The following is a 20,013-nucleotide window of genomic DNA, read 5'->3' on the forward strand; positions in this document are numbered from 1 at the left end:
GATACCCGATTATAAAATGATTTTTAGCAGAAATGAAGTCCGCCTCAGCTAGCTGAGAGACAGAATGTCTATCCTATGGGCCCGGGTTCGATTCCCGGCTGGGTCGGAGATTTTCTCCGCTCAGGGACTGGGTGTTGTGTTGTCCTAATCATCATCATCATCATAGAAGAAGTGGCCAGTGTTAAATTCTTGGTATTACAGCTTGATAATCAATTCAACTGCTAGGAGCACGCCACATAACTGCTGAAGCGTCTTAACAAATCTCTATTTGCAATGCTATTTGTGTCAGATATAGGGCATATAAAAATGAAAAAGCTGACATACTATGCTTACTTTCATTCCATAATGTCATATTGGATTATTTTTTGGGGTAATTCATCAAGCCAAGCTAAAGTTTGCCGGGCACAAAAACGTACAATAACAGTTATATGTGGTGTGAACTCAAGAACATCCTGCAGTAGCCTGTTTAGGGAAGTAGGGATACTAACTGCTGCTTCTCAATATATTTATTCCTTAATAAAATTTGTCATTAGAAATATATCACTTTTCCAAACCAACAGCTCAATTCATGGAATCAATACTAGAAATAAGAATAATCTTCACAAGGATTTAAAGTCTCTTACATCTGTACAAAAACGTGTGCATTATTCAGGAACAGACATTTTCAATAACTTGCGAGCAACCGTAAAAAGCTTAACAACCAATGAAATTCAGTTTAAGCGAAGCCTAAAGGATTTATTGGTGGCCAACTCTTTCTACTTCATTGATGAGTTTCTCAGTAGATCCAACTGGCACATTTCAATGCAGTAATGTGTTCATTGTAAATAAGTGTGTGTGTGTGTGTGTGTGTGTGTGTGTGTAAGTACAATCTAACTTCTGCACCATTTCAGTGCAGTAATGTGTTTATTGTAAATAAGTATTATAGTCGTTCTATTACATGTTTATTACCTTATAAATAAATAAAACTTTTTTTATTTTAAATTCAGGTCATTAGTGTTTGTAAAATGATTCTTTCATATAGTGTTCATTAAAAAAAAATATCGATCATTCCACTTGGGACCTGTGGAAGGTACATAAGCTTATTTGTTTCAGCTGTAAATATTTGTCATGTATTGTTGTTTTTCTGACATGTTTTACATCCTGGAGTACCTCCTCAGTACGGATCAATTGGAATGAAGGTAAATCTAATCTAATCTAATCTCCATCGACGCGCAAGTCGCCGAAGTAGCGTCAAATTTAAAGACTTGCATCCGGCGAACGGTCCACCCGACGGGAGGCCCTAGTCCCACGACATTTATTTAGCAGAAATTAAGACATTAGAATCAGCTGGAGAGTACTGGTGATTTTTTTTTATCATTCAACTAGTCATCACTTTTCGAGAAGAGCAGCGAATGGTGGGTGAATTAAGGTTTCTTTTATTTGTCTGTTCATTTTAATGTTTTGATTTCGTATATCTTGAAACTGAGTGAGTCAAAATTTTTAAATCTTTGTTCCATTTCTACATTTATTACGGGAAATAGAGAACTTTCCCCTCTTCTAACAGCCGTGTACCGCAAGTCTCTAGAGGAACGGAAGGTTCCAAATGATTGGAAAAGAGCACAGCTAGTCCCAGTTTTCAAGAAGGGTCGTCGAGCAGATGCGCAAAACTACAAGCCTATATCTCTGACAATGAACTGTTGTAGAATTTTAGAACATGTTTTTTGCTCGCATATCATGTCATTTCAGAAAACCCAGAACCTACTCTGTAGGAATTAACATGGATTCCGGAAACAGCGATCGTGTGAGACCCAACTCGCTTTATTTGTTCATGAGACCCAGAAAATATTAGATACAGGATCCCAGGTAGATGCTATTTTCCTCGACTTCCAAAAGGAGTTCGATACAGTTCCTCACTGTCGCCTGATAAACAAAGTAAGAGCCTACGGAATATCAGACCAGCTGTTTGGCTGGATTGAAGAGTTTTTAGCAAACAGTACACAGCATGTTGTTCTCAATGGAGAGACGTCTACAGACGTTAAAGTAACCTCTGGCGTGCCACAAGGGAGTGTTATGGGACCATTCCTTTTCGCAATATATATAAATGACCTAGTAGATAGTGTCGGAAGTTCCAGGCGGCTTTTCGCGGATGATGCTGTAGTATACAGTGAAGTTGCAGCATTAGAAAATTGCAGCGAAATGCAGGAACATCTGCAGCGGATAGGCACTAGGTGCAATGAGTGGCAACTGACCCTTAACATAGACAAACGTAATGTATTGCGAATACATAGAAAGAAGGATCCTTTATTGTACGATTATATGGTAGCGGAACAAACACTGGTAGCAGTTGCTTCTGTAAAATATCTGGGAGTATGCGTACGGAACGATTTGAAGTGGAATGATCATATAAAATTAATTGTTGGTAAGGCGGGTACCAAGTTGAGATTCATTGGGAGAGTCCTTAGAAAATGTAGTCTACCAACGAAGGAGGTGGCTTACAAAACACTCGTTCGACTTATACTTGAGTATTGCTCATCATTGTGGGATCTGTACCAGGTCGGCTTGACAGAGGAGATAGAGAAGATCCAAAGAAGAGCGGCGCGTTTCGTCACAGGGTTATTTGGTAAGCGTGATAGCGTTACGGAGATGTTTAGCAAACTCAAGTGGCAGACTCTGCAAGAGAGGCGCTCTGCATCGCGGTGTAGCTTGCTGTTCAGGTTTCGAGAGGGTGCGTTTCTGGATGAGGTATCGAATATATTGCTTCCGCCTACTTATACCTCCCGAGGAGATCACGAAGGTAAAATTATGGAGATTCGAGCGAGCACGGAGGCTTTCCGGCAGTCGTTCTTCCTACGAACCATACGCTACTGGAACAGGAAAGGGAGGTAATGACAGTGGCACGTAAAGTGCCCTCCGCCACACACCGTTGGGTGGCTTGCGGAGTAAAAATGTAGATGTAGGTGTAGATGAAATAATAGGAACAAAAAATCGAAAAATCGGTTATTTCAGAAACCGGCTAGTTTGATCGGTTTTAACAGTCGGGTTAACTAGCGTAGACCGGTTGTTTGAGCGATGACCGCCATCCGCGTGGTGTGCCCGCAGGAGTGGACCCCCGGCTGGCGACGCCGCCGCCGCTGCTGGCGTCGCTGCCGGGGGCCGTGGTGTACGGCGAGGGCCCGCCGCCTCCGCTCGACCTGGACGACTTGTGCCCCGCCCCCCAGCCCTGCCCCGAGTGCCCCAGGGCGGGCCGCTGCCTCGGCGGCGACCTCTCGCTGCTCAAGCTGGTCGGCGGCCGGCTCGACATCCGAGGCTTCGAGAACGTCACCGTGCCCGGCCTGCCCAACAGGACCACCGGTGAGTAGCGCCTCGTCTTAGCAGCACACCTTCTGGCAGGTCTCTGGCCTGCCAGGTAAAGGCTTACGGACAACACGATTTTCTGCTCCATTCGCGATAAATAGCAACATTTCCCTTAGCATGACGTGTTTAGGAAGCGTTCCGACATCATCAAGAACACATATGCCTGTTATAGGATATTTTGTGTGACTACATATACGAGGGTGAGTCAAATGAAAACCTTAAATTTGTAATAACAAATCGAAATTTCGCGCCGTTATCCTGTAAGTTGGTAGGCGTGCTACAAACAGCGTGCAGAATGGCCTGTAGGTGGCAGCATAGTGCAGATGCACACATACCGTCGCAGTATCAGTATAAAAATTGCCGCCCCACTTGCGACCTGCACCAGGGAATAAAAGAGTTCTCTTATATGGTTTTTGCGTAGTGAAGTGGTGAAACCTATCGAAATTTATCGACGAATGAAGGTTCAGTATGGTGATGCTTGTGTCACAGGAGCGAGTCTACGAATGGGGTAGGAAGTTCGCAAATGGTGTGACTTCATTGGAAGATTCTCCTCGTCCAGGTCAGACACAACGAGTTGTGACTCCACAGAGCATTGCAGCAGTTGAAGTAAGAATGTAGGGAAATCAGTAAAGAGAAAGAAAGTGTTGTTGTTAGGTAGTTCCCATGGAAGAGGTGTTGGCCAACTCTTGCAGGATGAACTAGGATCAGAATACCAGGTCACCAATTTTTTTAAACCTAGTGCTGGTCTGGAGCAGGTGACAGAGGATTTAGGATCACTTTGCAAAGATTTCACTAAGGAAGACACCGTGGTTATAGTGGGTGGGGTAGGTAACAGTATTGACAGAGATCCTGGGTACAGCATAGAGTGTGACCTGGCGAAGATTGCATCAGCATCGAGGCATACCAGTGTTGAGTTTGTATCTGTTCTTGGGCGCCATGACCGACCTCATTTGAACTCTTCTGTCAAGAGAGTTAATTTGGAGCTGGAACGGCTGCTCATGTCGGGTGCGGGGTCACACATTGGTGTGGTTCATGTTGATTCTGTCAGTAGGTGGGATTATACTAGGCATGGCCTTCACCTCAACAGGAAGGGGAAGGGTAAATTGGCTGGGGAAATAGCAGGAAAGTTAAAGGGGGGAGGCACTGTCATGAGTGGTAAAATACCAGTGGTTATAGGATTCAGAAAAGACCCTTTTTTAGGGTAGGGAGGACAGAAAGAAAACAAATTTTAAGAGAGGTTAGAACTGAGACAAACCTTCAGTTTGAGAAAGAAATCAAAAAACATAATTCCAGCTTATTACATCAACATAAACAGCCATTGGTTAAGAATTTTCAACTGTCAGCAGATATTTTAACTCCATCCAATTTTAAGTCAGTCAATGTGAAATGTCAGCTATCTTTATTGCATCAAAATATTCGAGGACTAAGAAATAAAATTAATGAATTAACTATCTGCATAGATGAATTAGAGTCTTCAAACCCAGCTGACATAATCTGCCTCTCTGAACATCATGTGACCACTGGTATAGAACTTTTAAGTGTTACAGGGTTTAGGTTAGCATCTCACTATTGTAGATCAGAAATGGAGAAAGGAGGAGTTGCCACATTCATCAGGAACTGTCATAAATTTAAGAACATAGACATTCATAAATTTTGCCTAGAACAGCATATGGAAGCATGTGCAACAGAATTAGATTTTCACAAAAAATCTTTCATAATATTAAGTGTATATCGAGCACCTGCAGGTAACTTTAATCTGTTTGTAAACCACCTTGAAGCTGTACTGGCCCATTTAACAACCAAAAACAAAGAAATAGTGGTTGCTGGTGATTTCAATGTAGATTTCCTTAAAGACTCTCCCAACAAGAACCTATTTGAGTTAGTAACACTATCATTCAACTTAATTCCCACAGTAAAGTTCCCCACTAGGATAACCACTTGCTCACAAACAGCCATTGATAATATCTTTATAGAAAAGTCAAATGAACAAAATTATATTACAAAACCAATAGTCAATGGCCTCTCAGACCATGACATGCAGTTCCTTCTGTTAAATGTTAATACTGAACAGGATATAAAATCTGTTAAATCTGAGCTCAAGAGGGTAATCAGTAAGCCAAAAATTGATTATTTTAGGACACTCCTCAGAGACATTCACTGGACTGATGTTTACAGTGCTCATGGCATGAATGAAAAATATAACATTTTTGCTAATAAAGTGCTTACCTTATTTGAACACTGCTTTCCCCCAAAACTTACCAAGGTTAGAGCAAAGTCTACAAAGAAGCCATGGATTACTCGAGGAATAGGGGTATCTTGTAAAACAAAAAGAAAACTGTATCTGTCAATCCGAAACATTTCCAATGTTGATGCTATAGCACATTATAAGAAATACTGCAAAATATTAAAGACTGTAATACGGATGTCAAAGCAAATATATTACAAGGAAAAGATAGTCATATCAGATAACAAAATAAAGACAATATGGGATATAGTGAAGGAGGAGACCGGTAGAACCAGACATGAAGAGGAACAAATAGCATTAAGAGTAAATGATGCATTGGTGACAGATGTGTATAGTGTTGCAGAACTTTTTAACAAACATTTTATAACTGTTACTGAAAAGATGGGGTTGTCAGGTTCGGTAGATGCTGCTATGGATTACCTTAGACCAGACATTTCAAGTAACTTCCATAATATGAATTTGACCCTCACTACCCCAACAGAAATAATGTCCATCATAAAATCTTTAAAATCAAAAACATCTAGTGGGTATGATGAAATATCAACAAAGTTAATTAAAGAATGTGATTCTGAGCTAAGTAACATATTAAGCTATCTGTGTAACCAGTCGTTTATCAGTGGAATATTTCCCGAATGGCTGAAATATGCTGAAGTTAAGCCACTGTTTAAGAAGGGAGATAAAGAAATAGCATCAAATTTCCGTCCAATTTCACTGTTGCCAGCATTCTCAAAAATTTTCGAAAAAGTAATGTACAGTCGTCTTTATAACCATCTTATCTCAAATAACATACTGTCAAAGTCACAGTTTGGATTTCTAAAAGGTTCTGATATTGAGAAGGCTATCTACACTTACAGTGAAAATGTACTTAATTCATTAGACAAAAAATTGCAGGCAACTGGTATATTTTGTGATCTGTCAAAGGCATTTGACTGTGTAAATCACAATATCCTTTTAAGTAAACTAGAATATTATAGTGTAACAGGAAATGCTGCAAAATGGTTCAAATCTTATATCTCTGGCAGGAAACAAAGGGTGTTATTAGGAAAGAGACATGTATCAAGCTATCAGGCATCATCCAACTGGGAACTAATTACATGTGGGGTCCCACAAGGTTCCATTTTGGGGCCCTTACTTTTTCTTGTGTATATCAATGACCTTTCATCAGTAACATTACCAGATGCCAAGTTTGTTTTGTTTGCTGATGATACAAACATTGCAATAAATAGCAAATCAAGTGTAGTCTTAGAAAGATCAGCCAATAAAATATTTGTAGACATTAATCACTGGTTCCTAGCCAATTCTTTGTCACTAAACTTTGAAAAAACACACTACATGCAGTTCAGAACTTGTAAGGGGTGTCCCAAGAGTATATGTCTAACATATGATGACAAGAAGATAGAAGAAGTGGACGGTGTTAAATTCTTGGGATTACAGCTTGATAATAAATTCAACTGGGAGGAGCACACCACAGAACTGCTGAAGCGTCTTAACAAATCTCTGTTTGCAATGCGAATTTTGTCAGACATAGGGAATATAAAAATGAAAAAGCTGGCATACTATGCTTACTTTCATTCCATAATGTCATATGGGATTATTTTCTGGGGTAATTCATCAAGCCAAGCTAAAGTTTTCCGGGCACAAAAACGTGCAGTAAGAATTATATGTGGTGTGAACTCAAGAACATCCTGCAGAAGCCTGTTTAGGGAACTAGGGATACTAACTACAGCTTCCCAATATATTTATTCCTTAATGAAATTTGTCATTAAAAATATATCACTTTTTCAAACCAACAGCTCAATTCATGGAATCAATACTAGAAATAAGAATAATCTTCACAAGGATTTAAAGTCACTTAGTCTTGTACAAAAAGGTGTGCATTATTCAGGAACACACATTTTCAATAACTTGCCAGCAGCCATAAAAAGCTTAACAACCAATGAAATTCAGTTTAAGAGAAGCCTAAAGGATTTATTGGTGGCCAACTCCTTCTACTCCATTGATGAATTTCTGAGGAAAACCAACTGATTTGTATATAAGTACAACATAACTTCTGCACAATTTCAGTGCAGTAATGTGTTCACTGAAAATTTGTGTGTGTGTGTGTGTGTGTGTGTGTGTAAGTATAATCTAACTTCTGCACCATTTCAGTGCAGTAATGTGTTCATTGTAAATAAGTATTACAGTAGTTGTATTACATGTTTCTTACCTTATAAATAAATATAAAACTTTTTTATTTTAAATTCAGTGCAATAGTATTTGTAAAATGACTCTTAGTGTTCATTAAAAAATGACGATCATTCCACTTGGGACCTGTGGAATGGTACATTAGCTTATTTGTTTTAGTTTAAATATTTGTCATGTATTGTTGTTTTTCTGACATGTTCCACATCCTGGAGGACCTCCTCACTACGGATCAATTGGAATGAAAGTAAATCTAATCTAATCTAATAGTGAAGGAAAACCGCCGAGTGACAGTGAATGACATTGCAGCATGTTTACAGATTAGTCATGGGTCAGCACACCACATTGCGCATTATGTGCTCCAGTTTCACAAAGTGTCTGCAAGATGGGTGCCACGGCAGCTGACTCCTGAAATGAGAGAACGACATGTTGATGTTTGTGAAGAACTTCTTCGGCACTTTGCACGAGAAGGTGATGGCTTCCTTGCAAGAATCGTTACTGGGAACGAAACCTGGGTTCACTTCCACCAACCGGAAACGAGAGAGCGAGCAAGGAATGGCACCATTCCTCATCACCAAAACCGAAGTTTTGAACAGAACCATTACCAGGGAAAGATATGCTGACACACTTTTGCGACGAAAAAGGCGTCATTTTGGAGCATTACGTGCCTAGAGGAACCACTGTCACCAGTGCATCATACACAGATCTCCTAAAAATCACCTGCAGCCCCCAATCAAATCAAAACGTCGTGGACTGCTGTCAGCAGGTGTCCTTTTGCAACCTGACAATGCAAGGCCCCACACTGCCCATACAAGAATTGCAACAATCATAGACTTGCATTTTGATTGTCTTCCTCATCCACTATACCCACCAGACCTTGCCCCAAGTGATTTCCATGTGTTTGGACCACTCAAAGACGCAGTGGGAGGAAAGAAGTTCCGTTCTGATGAAGAGGTACGCCACGCGGTGCATGAGTGGTTGCGCGGACTACCAAAAGAATTTTTTTCTAAAGGAATTTATGCACTTTGTAAGCACTGGAAGACTTGCATTGAGCGTGGGGGAGATTATGTTGAAAAGTGATATAGCTTTGTACCACCTCTGCACAGTAAATAATATTGAAAAAAATATTTAAGATTTTCATTTCACTCATCCTCGTACAATCCATACGTGTTTTTGTTCTTGTGTGTACCAGTGAGGTTAGGTGGCGGATCTCAGCAGCGAGTTTTAGAACGGGTTTCGTTCTATTTTTCTTCTTACTTAGATACGACTTGAATACAAACAAATAACGCAGTACTTACTTACGGAACGACTATGCATTCCATATATACCAAAACAATAACATCCCTTGCAGTGACACAGAGTTAAGGTTTAACTGAATTCTAAGATAACGCTATCAGTATGACATTGAAATTGAAATCATATTATACTCGAAATACATCAAGACACTTATTAGGAGAGTCAGTTTCTTTCTTATGGCCATCACAGAAAATATTACCTACGTTAAAGACATTTAATTTTGTTAAGAAAAGGCGCAGGAACTATGCATGTATTTCTTCACGTTTTACTGATGCAAGCAACTTACAGCCGAAAACATTTTACAGGCTTGGCGTTTTTGACTTCTAGCTTCTCATTCAGCAGTATATTTCCATACTTTGTGCCATTTACTAATGTTTCTAGTTGTTGATGTAGGTTAGTTTGGTAATTTCACCTGTTGAAGATCATTTTCAATGTCTTGGATCACGTGTGCAGTCTCTTTAACGCAGATGGTAAATTACTATTTTGAAGATAGTCAGGTACGCGTTAATGTGTTCGGTTAGATATATGTGACTGTAGGCTTTCCCGGCAGAAGCTATTGATGAAGAATTCTCGGGTCTCCAGCCGGGTGGTAGCGTTGATATCTCACGACGTTTCTGGAAGTGTCATACTACCCATCTTCTGGCGAAGTGTCGAGATTCGCGGAGAGCGAAGGTCCACCAGCCCGCATCTCGTGGTCGTGCGGTAGCGTTCTCGCTTCCCACGCCCGGGTTCCCGGGTTCGATTCCCGGCGGGGTCAGGGATTTTCTCTGCCTCGTGATGGCTGGGTGTTGTGTGTTGTCCTTAGGTTAGTTAGGTTTAAGTAGTTCTAAGTTCTAGGGGACTGATGACCATAGATGTTAAGTCCCATAGTGCTCAGAGCCATTTGAACCATTTTGAAGGTCCACTAGACCTCGGGTGGCTGCGGTGGACCAGCGGCGTGCTCGCGGTGATGGGGATGGCGGTCGCCCCCAGCGGCCGCGTTCGGTTCGGTTAGAGTTTAAGAAAATCCCTCACAGTTTTGGCTGTATACAGAGTTTCACATATTCCACCGCCAATTTTGTAAACACCACACTGCAGTTGTCAGTCTTTGTATGTTCTGTTGTAGTTTGTTTTGCATTATGAAGCTTCTGTTTATGTTCCCACATGTTCAAAAGTATGAAATTATTTGCTACTAACTACTTAGAGAGCAACAATGTGAACTTTTCAAAAACTTTTCTACAGTTAGTTACCTGTTTCATTAATATCAAAAGCCCTTGCAGAACTCCTAACTCTTTCCTTACCAAAACTCAAAATGTTTTAAAGCACGTATATTTTGTCGATGGTGTAAAAAACATTCAGTTTATGCTAACAGTGTAATTCAAGTGTAATAATATTTGTGTTCACCTTCAGTATATTACCTGTACAATCTTCTTTGATCCGGTATAAACATAGTTCTGTGTAGTCCCAAGCGATGTTAAGCGCTTTTTTTCTTTTTTAAAAAAATCGTGTGCCCCATATTGCAACGTGCACTGACATTGCCTGAGAAAAAAAGTGGAACACCTTGAAGCGAGCACCAAACGAACGTGCCGACTTAGGAGTACCAAGTTGCACCTTCTCTGACGAGGATTCACGCAATGGTTCAGTTTGAAAGGTGTTATAAAGCCGCTGTGTCCTCTCCTGAGGCAAGCCGCCCCACAACTGTCGTGACTGTTCCTTAATATCCCGAATAGTGGCTCTGGCACACGGCTGACGTCAGAGGTGGTCAGTCACATGTTCTATCGGTTACAGACCTGAAGGACGTCAACATCATGCAGACAGTTCATAGAGATACGTTCACCTGTGGACGAGCATAGTTCTCTTGGAAAATGGCGCAACTTTACTGTCGCATTAGAGGTAACACAAGACTATGCAGGACGTTGGTGACGCATCGTTGTGGCGTCGGAGTCTCCTCGGTCAATACCAGATGTTGCATGAAGTCGTGCGCGATGGCTCCCCTAACCTTATCGTCATGAATAACACCGCTGTGTTTCCCCAAAGCATTGGAAGAATGGGACCTCTTCGCAGGTCACCGCTGTTTTCGCCGACGATAATCCTCGTTAGTGAATCGCTGAAGACAGTACTACGTCATTCATCAGCAGACCATGCTTACCGATCGCAGCACCACTCCAAAAGCAGCCGTTTCTTTTACGGTGCTAACTGCAGCTTTCGCATGGAACGACAGTTGCCTACTTTGGATACTGCCCGTCTCCGACGGATGTTGCAGGATGACGAAGAATGTCACATAGAGTCCATTAGTTGCAGTCGGACGGGAGGCGCAGATGTGAAAGGGTTATGTTGTATGGTCAGACGTGGTCGAACAGAACCTGGGCGCCGAGCTTGCCTGGCTTCAGTTCCCATGCAGTCCAGCATCGGCCGCTGTTCGAATGCTCCATATATCTGGACATTGCACGATTCTGTCATCCAGTCAAATCAAGACATTCAATAACGCCTTTACAAATTCTTTCATGTGCTGACATCGCTGTCACAGACGAGGGCGTGCTGTCTCCATGCCCACAGTGATCACTTAACATCTGGCGCTAGTCATACCCCTTAGTTACCCTTCCATTCTCATAACAACAGTAATCACGAACAGCACTAATGCACACAGGTACTCGTTCTAACTTCACGGAGGAACACAGCTGTAATCATTTACATACCGACCTCTGGCGTGTACATGTGCAAAGACACATTGACATCCGACCGCGGCGTCTGAGTGCTTAACTTTTTTATGAGACAGTGTATATTAATAAGTAATTCATAGGTTATACCAATAAATATTTGCCGTATTCAATTAAAAAGTGTACACGTAGTATCATAGAAAATTTATCGGTATAACTGCGCCACCTAACTCATGTACGCACACGACAATAAGAACAAGTCACCTTTGGCGTAAGTAGTCATACAAAATAGTGAAGTAGTAATACAAGTGCATTTGATGACGCCAGGATGCAACTGAGACGCTTCGTGCTAAATAAATTTTGCCATTAAACGAAAGTGAAGCAACGAAATCTGTTCTTTAACAAATTTGTTATAGAATACGAATTCTCACCCGCGTCCATAAGTTGTTTGTTGTTGTGGTCTTCAGTCCTGAGACTGGCTTGATGCAGCTCTCCATGCTACTCTATCTTGTGCAAGCTTCTTCATCTCCCAGTACCTACTGCAACCTAGATCTTTCTGAATCTGCTTAGTGTATTCATCTCTTGGTCTCCCTCTACGATTTTTACCCTCCACGCTGCCCTCCAATACCAAATTGGTGATCCCTTGATGCCTCAGAACATGTCCTACCAACCGATCTCTTCTTCTAGTCAAGTTGTGCCACAAACTCCTCTTCTCCCCAATTCCATTCAATATCTCCTCATCAGTTATGTGATCTACCCATCTAATCTTCAGAACTCTTCTGTAGAACCACAGTTCGAACGCTTCTATTCTCTTCCCGTCCAAACTATTTATCGTGCATGTTCCACTTCCATACATGGCTACTCTCCATACAAATATTTTCAGAAACGACTTCCTGCCTCTTAAATCTATACTCGATGTTAAGAAATTTCTCTTATTCAGAAATGCTTTCCTTGTCATTGCCAGTCTACATTTTATATCCTCTCTGCTTCGACCATCATCAGTTATTTTGCTCCCCAAATAGCAAAACTCCTTTACTACTTTAAGTGTCTCATTTCGTAATCTAATTCCCTCAGCATCACCCGACTTAATTCGACTACATTCCATTATCCTCGTTTTACTTTGGTTGATGTTCATCTTATATCCTCCCTTCAAGACACTGTCCATTCCGTTCAACTGCTCTTCCAAGTCCTTTGCTGTCTTTGACAGAATTACAATGTCATCGGCGAACCTCAAAGTTTTTATTTCTTCTCCATGGATTCTAATACCTACTCCGAATTTCTCTCTTGTTTCCTTTACTGCTTGCTCAGTATACAGACTGAATAACATCGGGGATAGGCTACAACCCTGTCTCACTCTTCCCAACCACTTCTTCCCTTTCATGTCCCTCGACTCTTATAACTGCCATCTGGTTTCTGTACAAATTGTAAATAACCCTTGACTCCCTGTATTTTATCTCTGCCACCTTCAGAATTTGGTAGAGAGTATGGCAGTCAACATTGTCAAAAGCTTTCTCTAAGTCTACAAATGCTAGAAACGTAGGTTTGCCTTTCCTTAACCTATTTTCTATGATAAGTCGTATGGTCGGTATTGCCTCACTTGTTCCAACATTTCTATGGAATCCAAACTGATTTCCCCCGAGGTCGGCCTCTAGCAGTTTTTCCATTCGTCTGTAAAGAATTCGCGTTAGTATTTTGCAGCCGTGGCTTATTAAACTGATAGTTCGGTAATTTTCATATCAGTCAACACCTGCTTTCTTTGGGCTTGGAATTATTACATTCTTCTTGAAGCCTGAGGGTATTTCGCCTGTCTCATAAATCTTGCTCACTAGATGGTAGAGTTTTGTTCAGCCTGTCTCTCCCAAAGCTGTCAGTAGTTCTAATGGAATGTTGTCTACTCCCGGAGCTTTGTTTCGACTCAGGTCTTTCAGTGCTCTGTCAAACTCTTCACGCATTATCATATCTCCCATTTCATTTTCATCCACATCCTTTTCCGTTTCCATAATATTGTCTCCAAGTACATCGCCCTTGTTTAGACCCTGTATATTCTCCTTCAGAAGTACACGTGGACTAGGGGTAGCGTCTTTGATTCATGATCAAAACATCTTCGGTCACGGGTTCGATCCCCGCCATTGCCTAATTTTTGATAAATAATCAGCATTGGCGGCCGAAGATTGCCGGCTCGGTAAATCAGCGTGTTCGGTCAGAGGGTTACGTGCCCTCTGTAACAAAAAAACTGAGTTAATCGATCATCAACGAAATTAAACGAATGTCTTACGACGTCCGCCCCGAGCAGACACAACGAACAAAAGCCAACAAAATGAGATTTTTTAAAAAAAAGAAAGACTTCCGGCATAAGAAGTCAGCCTCATTCTGCCAACGGCCTTGTCAAAGGTGGCGGAGGGGCGGATAGAGGTTCAGGGCACTCTCTTGTCCTAGGGGTGGGAAATTGCCCCTAAAGGCGGAAGAATCAGCAATGATCAACGACATGAGGATGCAGAAGACAATGGAAACCACTGCATTAAAGACACGTAACGTGTATCCACAGGACATGTGACCTGTAATTGAAGAAGTGTCATGATGATCTCTCCACTGGCAAAAGATTCCGGAATAGTCCCCCATTCGGATCTCCGGGAGGTGACTGCCAAGGGGGAGGTTACCATGAGAAAAAGATTGAATAATCAACGAAAGGATAACAATCTACGAGACGGAGCGTGGAGTGTCAGAAGCTTGAACGTGGTAGGGAAACTAGAAAATCTGAAAAGGGAAATGCAAAGGCTCAATCTAGATATAGTAGGGGTCAGTGAAGTGATGTGGAAGGAAGACAAGGATTTCTGGTCAGATGAGTATCGGGTAATATCAACAGCAGCATAAAATGGTATAACAGGTGTAGGATTCGTTATGAATAGGAAGGTAGGGCAGAGGGTGTGTTACTGTGAACAGTTCAATGACCGGGTTGTTCTAATCGGAATCGACAGCGGATCGACATCGACAACGATAGTTCAGGTATACATGCCGACGTCGCAAGCTGAAGATGAACAGATAGAGAAAGTGTATGAGGATATTGAAAGAGTAATGCAGTATGTAAAGGGGGACAAAAATCTAATAGTCATGGGCAACTGGAATGCAGTTGTAGGGGAAGGAGTAGAAGAAAAGGTTACAGGACAATATGGGCTTGGGACAAGGAATGAAAGAGGAGAAAGACTAATTGAGTTCTGTAACAAGTTTCAGCTAGTAATAGCGAATACCCTGTTCAAGAATCACAAGAGGAGCAGGTATACTTGGAAAAGGCCGGGAGATACGGGAAGATTTCAATTAGATTACATCATGGTCAGACAGAGATTCCGAAATCAGATACTGGATTGTAAGGCGTACCCAGGAGCAGATATAGACTCAGATCACAATATAGTAGTGATGAAGAGTAGGCCGAAGTTCAAGACATTAGTCAGGAAGAATCAATACGCATAGAAGTGGGATCGGAAGTACTAAGGAATGACGAGATACGTTTGAAGTTCTCTAACGCTATAGATACAGAAATACGGAATAGCGCAGTAGGCAGTACAGTTGAAGAGGAATGGACATCTCTTAAAAGGGCCATCACAGAAGTTGGGAAGAAAAACATAGGTACAAAGAAGGTAGCTGCGGAGAAACCACGGGTAACAGAAGAAATACTTCAGTTGATTGATGAAAGGAGGAAGTACAAACATGTTCCGGGAAAATCAGGAATACAGAAGTACAAGTCGCTGAGGAATGAATTAAATAGGAAGTGCAGGGAAGCTAAGAAGAAATGGCTGCAGGAAAAATGTGAAGACATCGAAAAAGATATGATTGTCGGAAGGACAGACTCAACATACAGGAAAGTCAAAACAACCTTTGGTGACATTAAAAGCAACAGTGGTAACATTAAGAGTGCAACGGGAATTCCACTGTTAAATGCAGAGGAGAGAGCAGATAGGTGGAAAGAATACATTGAAAGCCTCTATGAGGGTGAAGATTTGTCTGATGTGATAGAAGAAGAAACAGGTGTCGATTTAGAAGAGATAGGGGATCCAGTATTAGAACCGGAATTTAAAAGACCTTTGGAGGACATACGGTCAAATAAGGCAGAAGGGATAGATAACATTCCATCAGAATTTCTAAAATCATTGGGGGAAGTGGCAACAAAACGACTATTCACGTTGGTGTGTAGAATATATGAGTCCGGCGACATACCATCTGACTTTCGGAAAAGCATCATTCACACAATTCCGAAGACGGCAAGAGCTGACAAGTGCGAGAATTATCGCACAATCAGCTTAACAGCTCATGCATCGAAGCTGCTTACAAGAATAATATACAGAAGAATGGAATAGAAAATTGAGAATGCGCTAGGTGACGATCAGTTTGGCTTTAGGAAAAGTAAAGGGACGAGAGAGGCAATTCTGACGTTACGGCTAATAATGGAAGCAAGGCTAAAGAAAAATCAAGACACTTTCATAGGATTTGTCGGGAAAAAGCGTTCGACAATATAAAATGGTGCAAGCTGTTCGAAAATCTCAAAAAAAGTAGGGGTAAGCTATAGGGAGAGACGGGTCGTATACAATATGTACAACAACCAAGAGGGAATAATAAGAGTGGACGATCAGGAACGAAGTGCTCGTATTAAGAAGGGTGTAAGACAAGGCTGTAGCCTTTCGCCCCTGCTCTTCAATATGTACATCGAGGAAGCAATGATGGAAATAAAAGAAAGGTTCAGGAGTGGAATTAAAATAATAAAAGTGAAAGGATATCAATGATACGATCCGCTGATGACATTGCTATCCTGTGTGAAAGTGAAGAAGAATTAAATGATCTGCTGAACGGAATGAAGAGTCTAATGAGTACACAGTATGGTTTGAGAGTAAATCGGAGAAAGACGAAGGTAATGAGAAGTAGTAGAAATGAGAACAGCGAGAAACTTAACATCAGGATTGATGGTCACGAAGTCAATGAAGTTAAGGAATTCTGCTACCTAGGTAGTAAAATAACCAATGACGGACGGAGCAAGGAGGACATCAAAAGCAGACTCGCTGTGGCAAAAAAGGCATTTCTGGCCAAGAGAAGTCTACTAACATCAAATACCGGCCTTAATTTGAGGAAGAAATTTCTGAGGATGTACGTCTGGAGTACATCATTGTATGGTAGTGAAACATGGACTGTGGGAAAACCAGAAGAGAAGAGAATCAAAGCATTTGAGATGTAGTGCTATAGACGAATGTTGAAAATTAGGTGGACTGATAAGGTAAGGGATGACGAGGTTCTACGCAGAATCTGAGAGGAAAGGAATATGTGGAAAACACTGATAAGGAGAAGGGACAGGATGATAGGACCTGCTAAGACATGAGGGAAAGACTTCCATGGTACTAGAGGGAGCTGTAGAGGGCAAAAACTGTAGAGGAAGACAGAGATTGGAATACGTCAAGCAAATAATTGAGGACGTAGGTTGCAAGTGCTACTCTGAGATGAAGAGGTTAGCACAGGAAAGGAATTCGTGGTGAGCCGCATCAAACATTAGACCAGTCAGTAGACTGATGACCAAAAACACACACAAAAAAAATACTCCTTCAACCTTTCTGCTTTCTCTTCTTTGCTTCTCCAAAGGTCTCTTTAATTTTACTGTAGGCAGTATCTATCTTACCCCTAGTGAGATAAGCCTATACATCCTTATATTTGTCCTCCAACCATCCCTGCTTAGCCATTTTGCACTTCCTGTCGATCTCATTTTTGAGAGGTTTGTATTCCTTTTTGCCTGCTTCATTTACTGCATTTTTATATTTTCTCCTTTCGTGAATTAAATTCAAGATTTGTTCAATTACCCAAGGATTTATACTAGCCCTCGTCCTTTTACCTATTTGATCCTCTGCTGCCTTCTCTACTTCATCCCTCAAAGCTACCCATTCTTCTTCTACTGTATTTCTTTCCTCCATTCATGTCAATTGTTCACTTATGCTCTCCCTGAAACTTTGTAAAACCTCAGGTTTAGTCAGTTTATCCATGTCCTATCTCCTTAAATTCACACCTTCTTGCAGTTTCCTCAGTTTTAATCTACAGTTCATAAACAATAGATTCTGGTCAGAGTCCTTGGAAATGTCTTACAGCTTAAAACCTGGTTCCTAAATCTCTGTCTTACCATTATATAATATATCTGATACCTTCTAGCATCTCCAGGCTTCTTCCATGTGTACAACTGTCTTTGTTGTATACACGTCCATATAACAAGGATAAATTTAAGTTCAAGTAAAGATATATTCACACTAATCGTCAACGAAACCGAGAGAGACGTCGCCATCAAATTGAACTGTTTCCAGGATGAATTTTTCATTCTGTAGCCGAGTATGCCCTGGGATAAAACCTCCTGGCAAATGAGAACTGTGTGTTGGACCGTGATTCGAACCCGGGACGTTTGCCGTTCGTGGTCATGTGCTCCACCAACTGAGCTACACGAGCACGACTCGTGAGTCGCGACTGCTTTACTTCCGTCAGAACCTCAACTCCTACCGACCAAACTTCACAGTCTCATCCGGCAGACAGTTTTAATCTGCCAAGAAGTTTCATAATCTACTGTAGGTTAAAAAATTCATTCTTGAACATACCTTAGGCTGTGTGTAAGTCACCTCTCCGCAGATATCCTTTCCTCAAGGAGTGCAGGTCCTACAAGTTTCCCAGGAGAACTTCTGTTAGGTATGGAAGGTATGACGTGAAGTACCGGCCGAAGTACAGCACAGACGACGGTCGTGAGTCGTTTGCGGATAAATCAGATAGTAAAGCACTGGCCTGCGGAAGACAAAGGTGCCAGGTCCTAAACCCCGTCCCGCATACAGCTTAAATTTACCAGGAACGTTCACAATGAAGTTCACATTAGACGGAGCGTCGCTCACCCTGGTGCTGAATGGTGATATTACGTTATGATACAGAATCCACACTACAAAAAATTGTACTATAGCAGTAGTATTAAGGATGTAGTAATGATAGTATAGTTTATCAACGACCAACGCAACATTCATAATTAATATTTTTGACGAAGATCGTATGGTAGATTTTCCATACGGCTGACAGCTGAAAGAAAATAAGTATGGTCCAAACACTGCAAAACGTCAATTTTTATTTGCATGAGACAGTGTATACACACATTCACATTAAATGATATTCCGAAACACTTTTTCAACTTATCGTTTTGGTTTTATTTTGTTGCTAAGTACCAAACGGCGTCAAAACAATATTTCCCTTCTTCTCTCAACAATACTTCTGCACAATCACAGATACGTATTTCTAATGATGTTGTTGTTGTGGTCTTCAGTCCTGAGACTGGTTTGATGCAGCTCTCCATGCTACTCTATCCTGTGCAAGCTTTTTCATCTCCCAGTACCTACTGCAACCTACATCCTTCTGAATCTGCTTAGTGTATTCATTTCTTGGTCTCCCTCTACGATTTTTACCCTCCACGCTGCCCTCCAATACTAAATTGGTGATCCCTTGATGCCTCAGAACATGTCCTACCAACCGATCCCTTCTTCTGGTCAAGTTGTGCCACAAACTTCTCTTCTCCCCAATCCTATTCAATACTTCCTCATTAGTTATGTGATCTACCCATCTAATCTTTAGCATTCTTCTGTAGCACCACATTTCGAAAGCTTCTATTCTCTTCTTGTCCAAACTATTTACCGTCCATGTTTCACTTCCATACATGGCTACACTCCATACGAATACTTTCAGAAATGACTTCCTGACACTTAAATCAATACTGGATGTTAACAAATTTCTCTTCTTCAGAAACGCTTTCCTTGCCATTGCCAGCCTACATTTTATATCCTCTCTACTTCGACCATCATCAGTTATTTTGCTCCCCAAATAGCAAAACTCCTTTACTACTTTAAGTGCCTCATTTCCTAATCTAATTGCCTCACCATCACCCGACTTAATTAGACTACATTCCATTATCCTTGTTTTGCTTTTGTTGATGTTCATCTTATATCCTCCTTTCAAGACACTGTCCATTCCGTTCAACTGCTCTTCCAAGTCCTTTGCTGTCTCTGACAGAATTACAATGTCATCAGCGAACCTCAAAGTTTTTATTTCTTCTCCATGAATTTTAATACCTACTCCGAATTTTTCTTTTGTTTCCTTTACTGCTTGCTCAATATACAGATTGAACAACATCGGGGAGAGGCTACAACCCTGTCTTACTCCCTTCACAACCACTGCTTCCCTTTCATGCCCCTCGACTCTTATAACTGCCATCTGGTTTCTGTACAAATTGTAAATAGCCTTTCGCTCCCTGTATTTTACCCCTGCCACCTTTAGAATTTG

The 20,013-nt window shown here is 41.3% G+C and overlaps 1 protein-coding gene across 1 annotated transcript in view; it reads left to right on the forward strand.

Annotated features, from left to right (window-relative positions):
- The window catches only part of LOC124616259, a 932,810-nt gene that overhangs the window by 753,270 nt on the left and 159,527 nt on the right, over positions 1-20,013 (forward strand). The window contains exon 13 of the mRNA XM_047144563.1: positions 3,079-3,330. Coding sequence (XP_047000519.1) covers positions 3,079-3,330 — 252 coding nt within the window. The remainder of the gene's footprint in view (positions 1-3,078; positions 3,331-20,013) is intronic.

The sequence above is a fragment of the Schistocerca americana genome, chromosome 5 (genome assembly GCF_021461395.2).
Source record: "Schistocerca americana isolate TAMUIC-IGC-003095 chromosome 5, iqSchAmer2.1, whole genome shotgun sequence".
In the NCBI taxonomy this organism is placed as follows: Eukaryota; Metazoa; Arthropoda; class Insecta; order Orthoptera; family Acrididae; genus Schistocerca; species Schistocerca americana.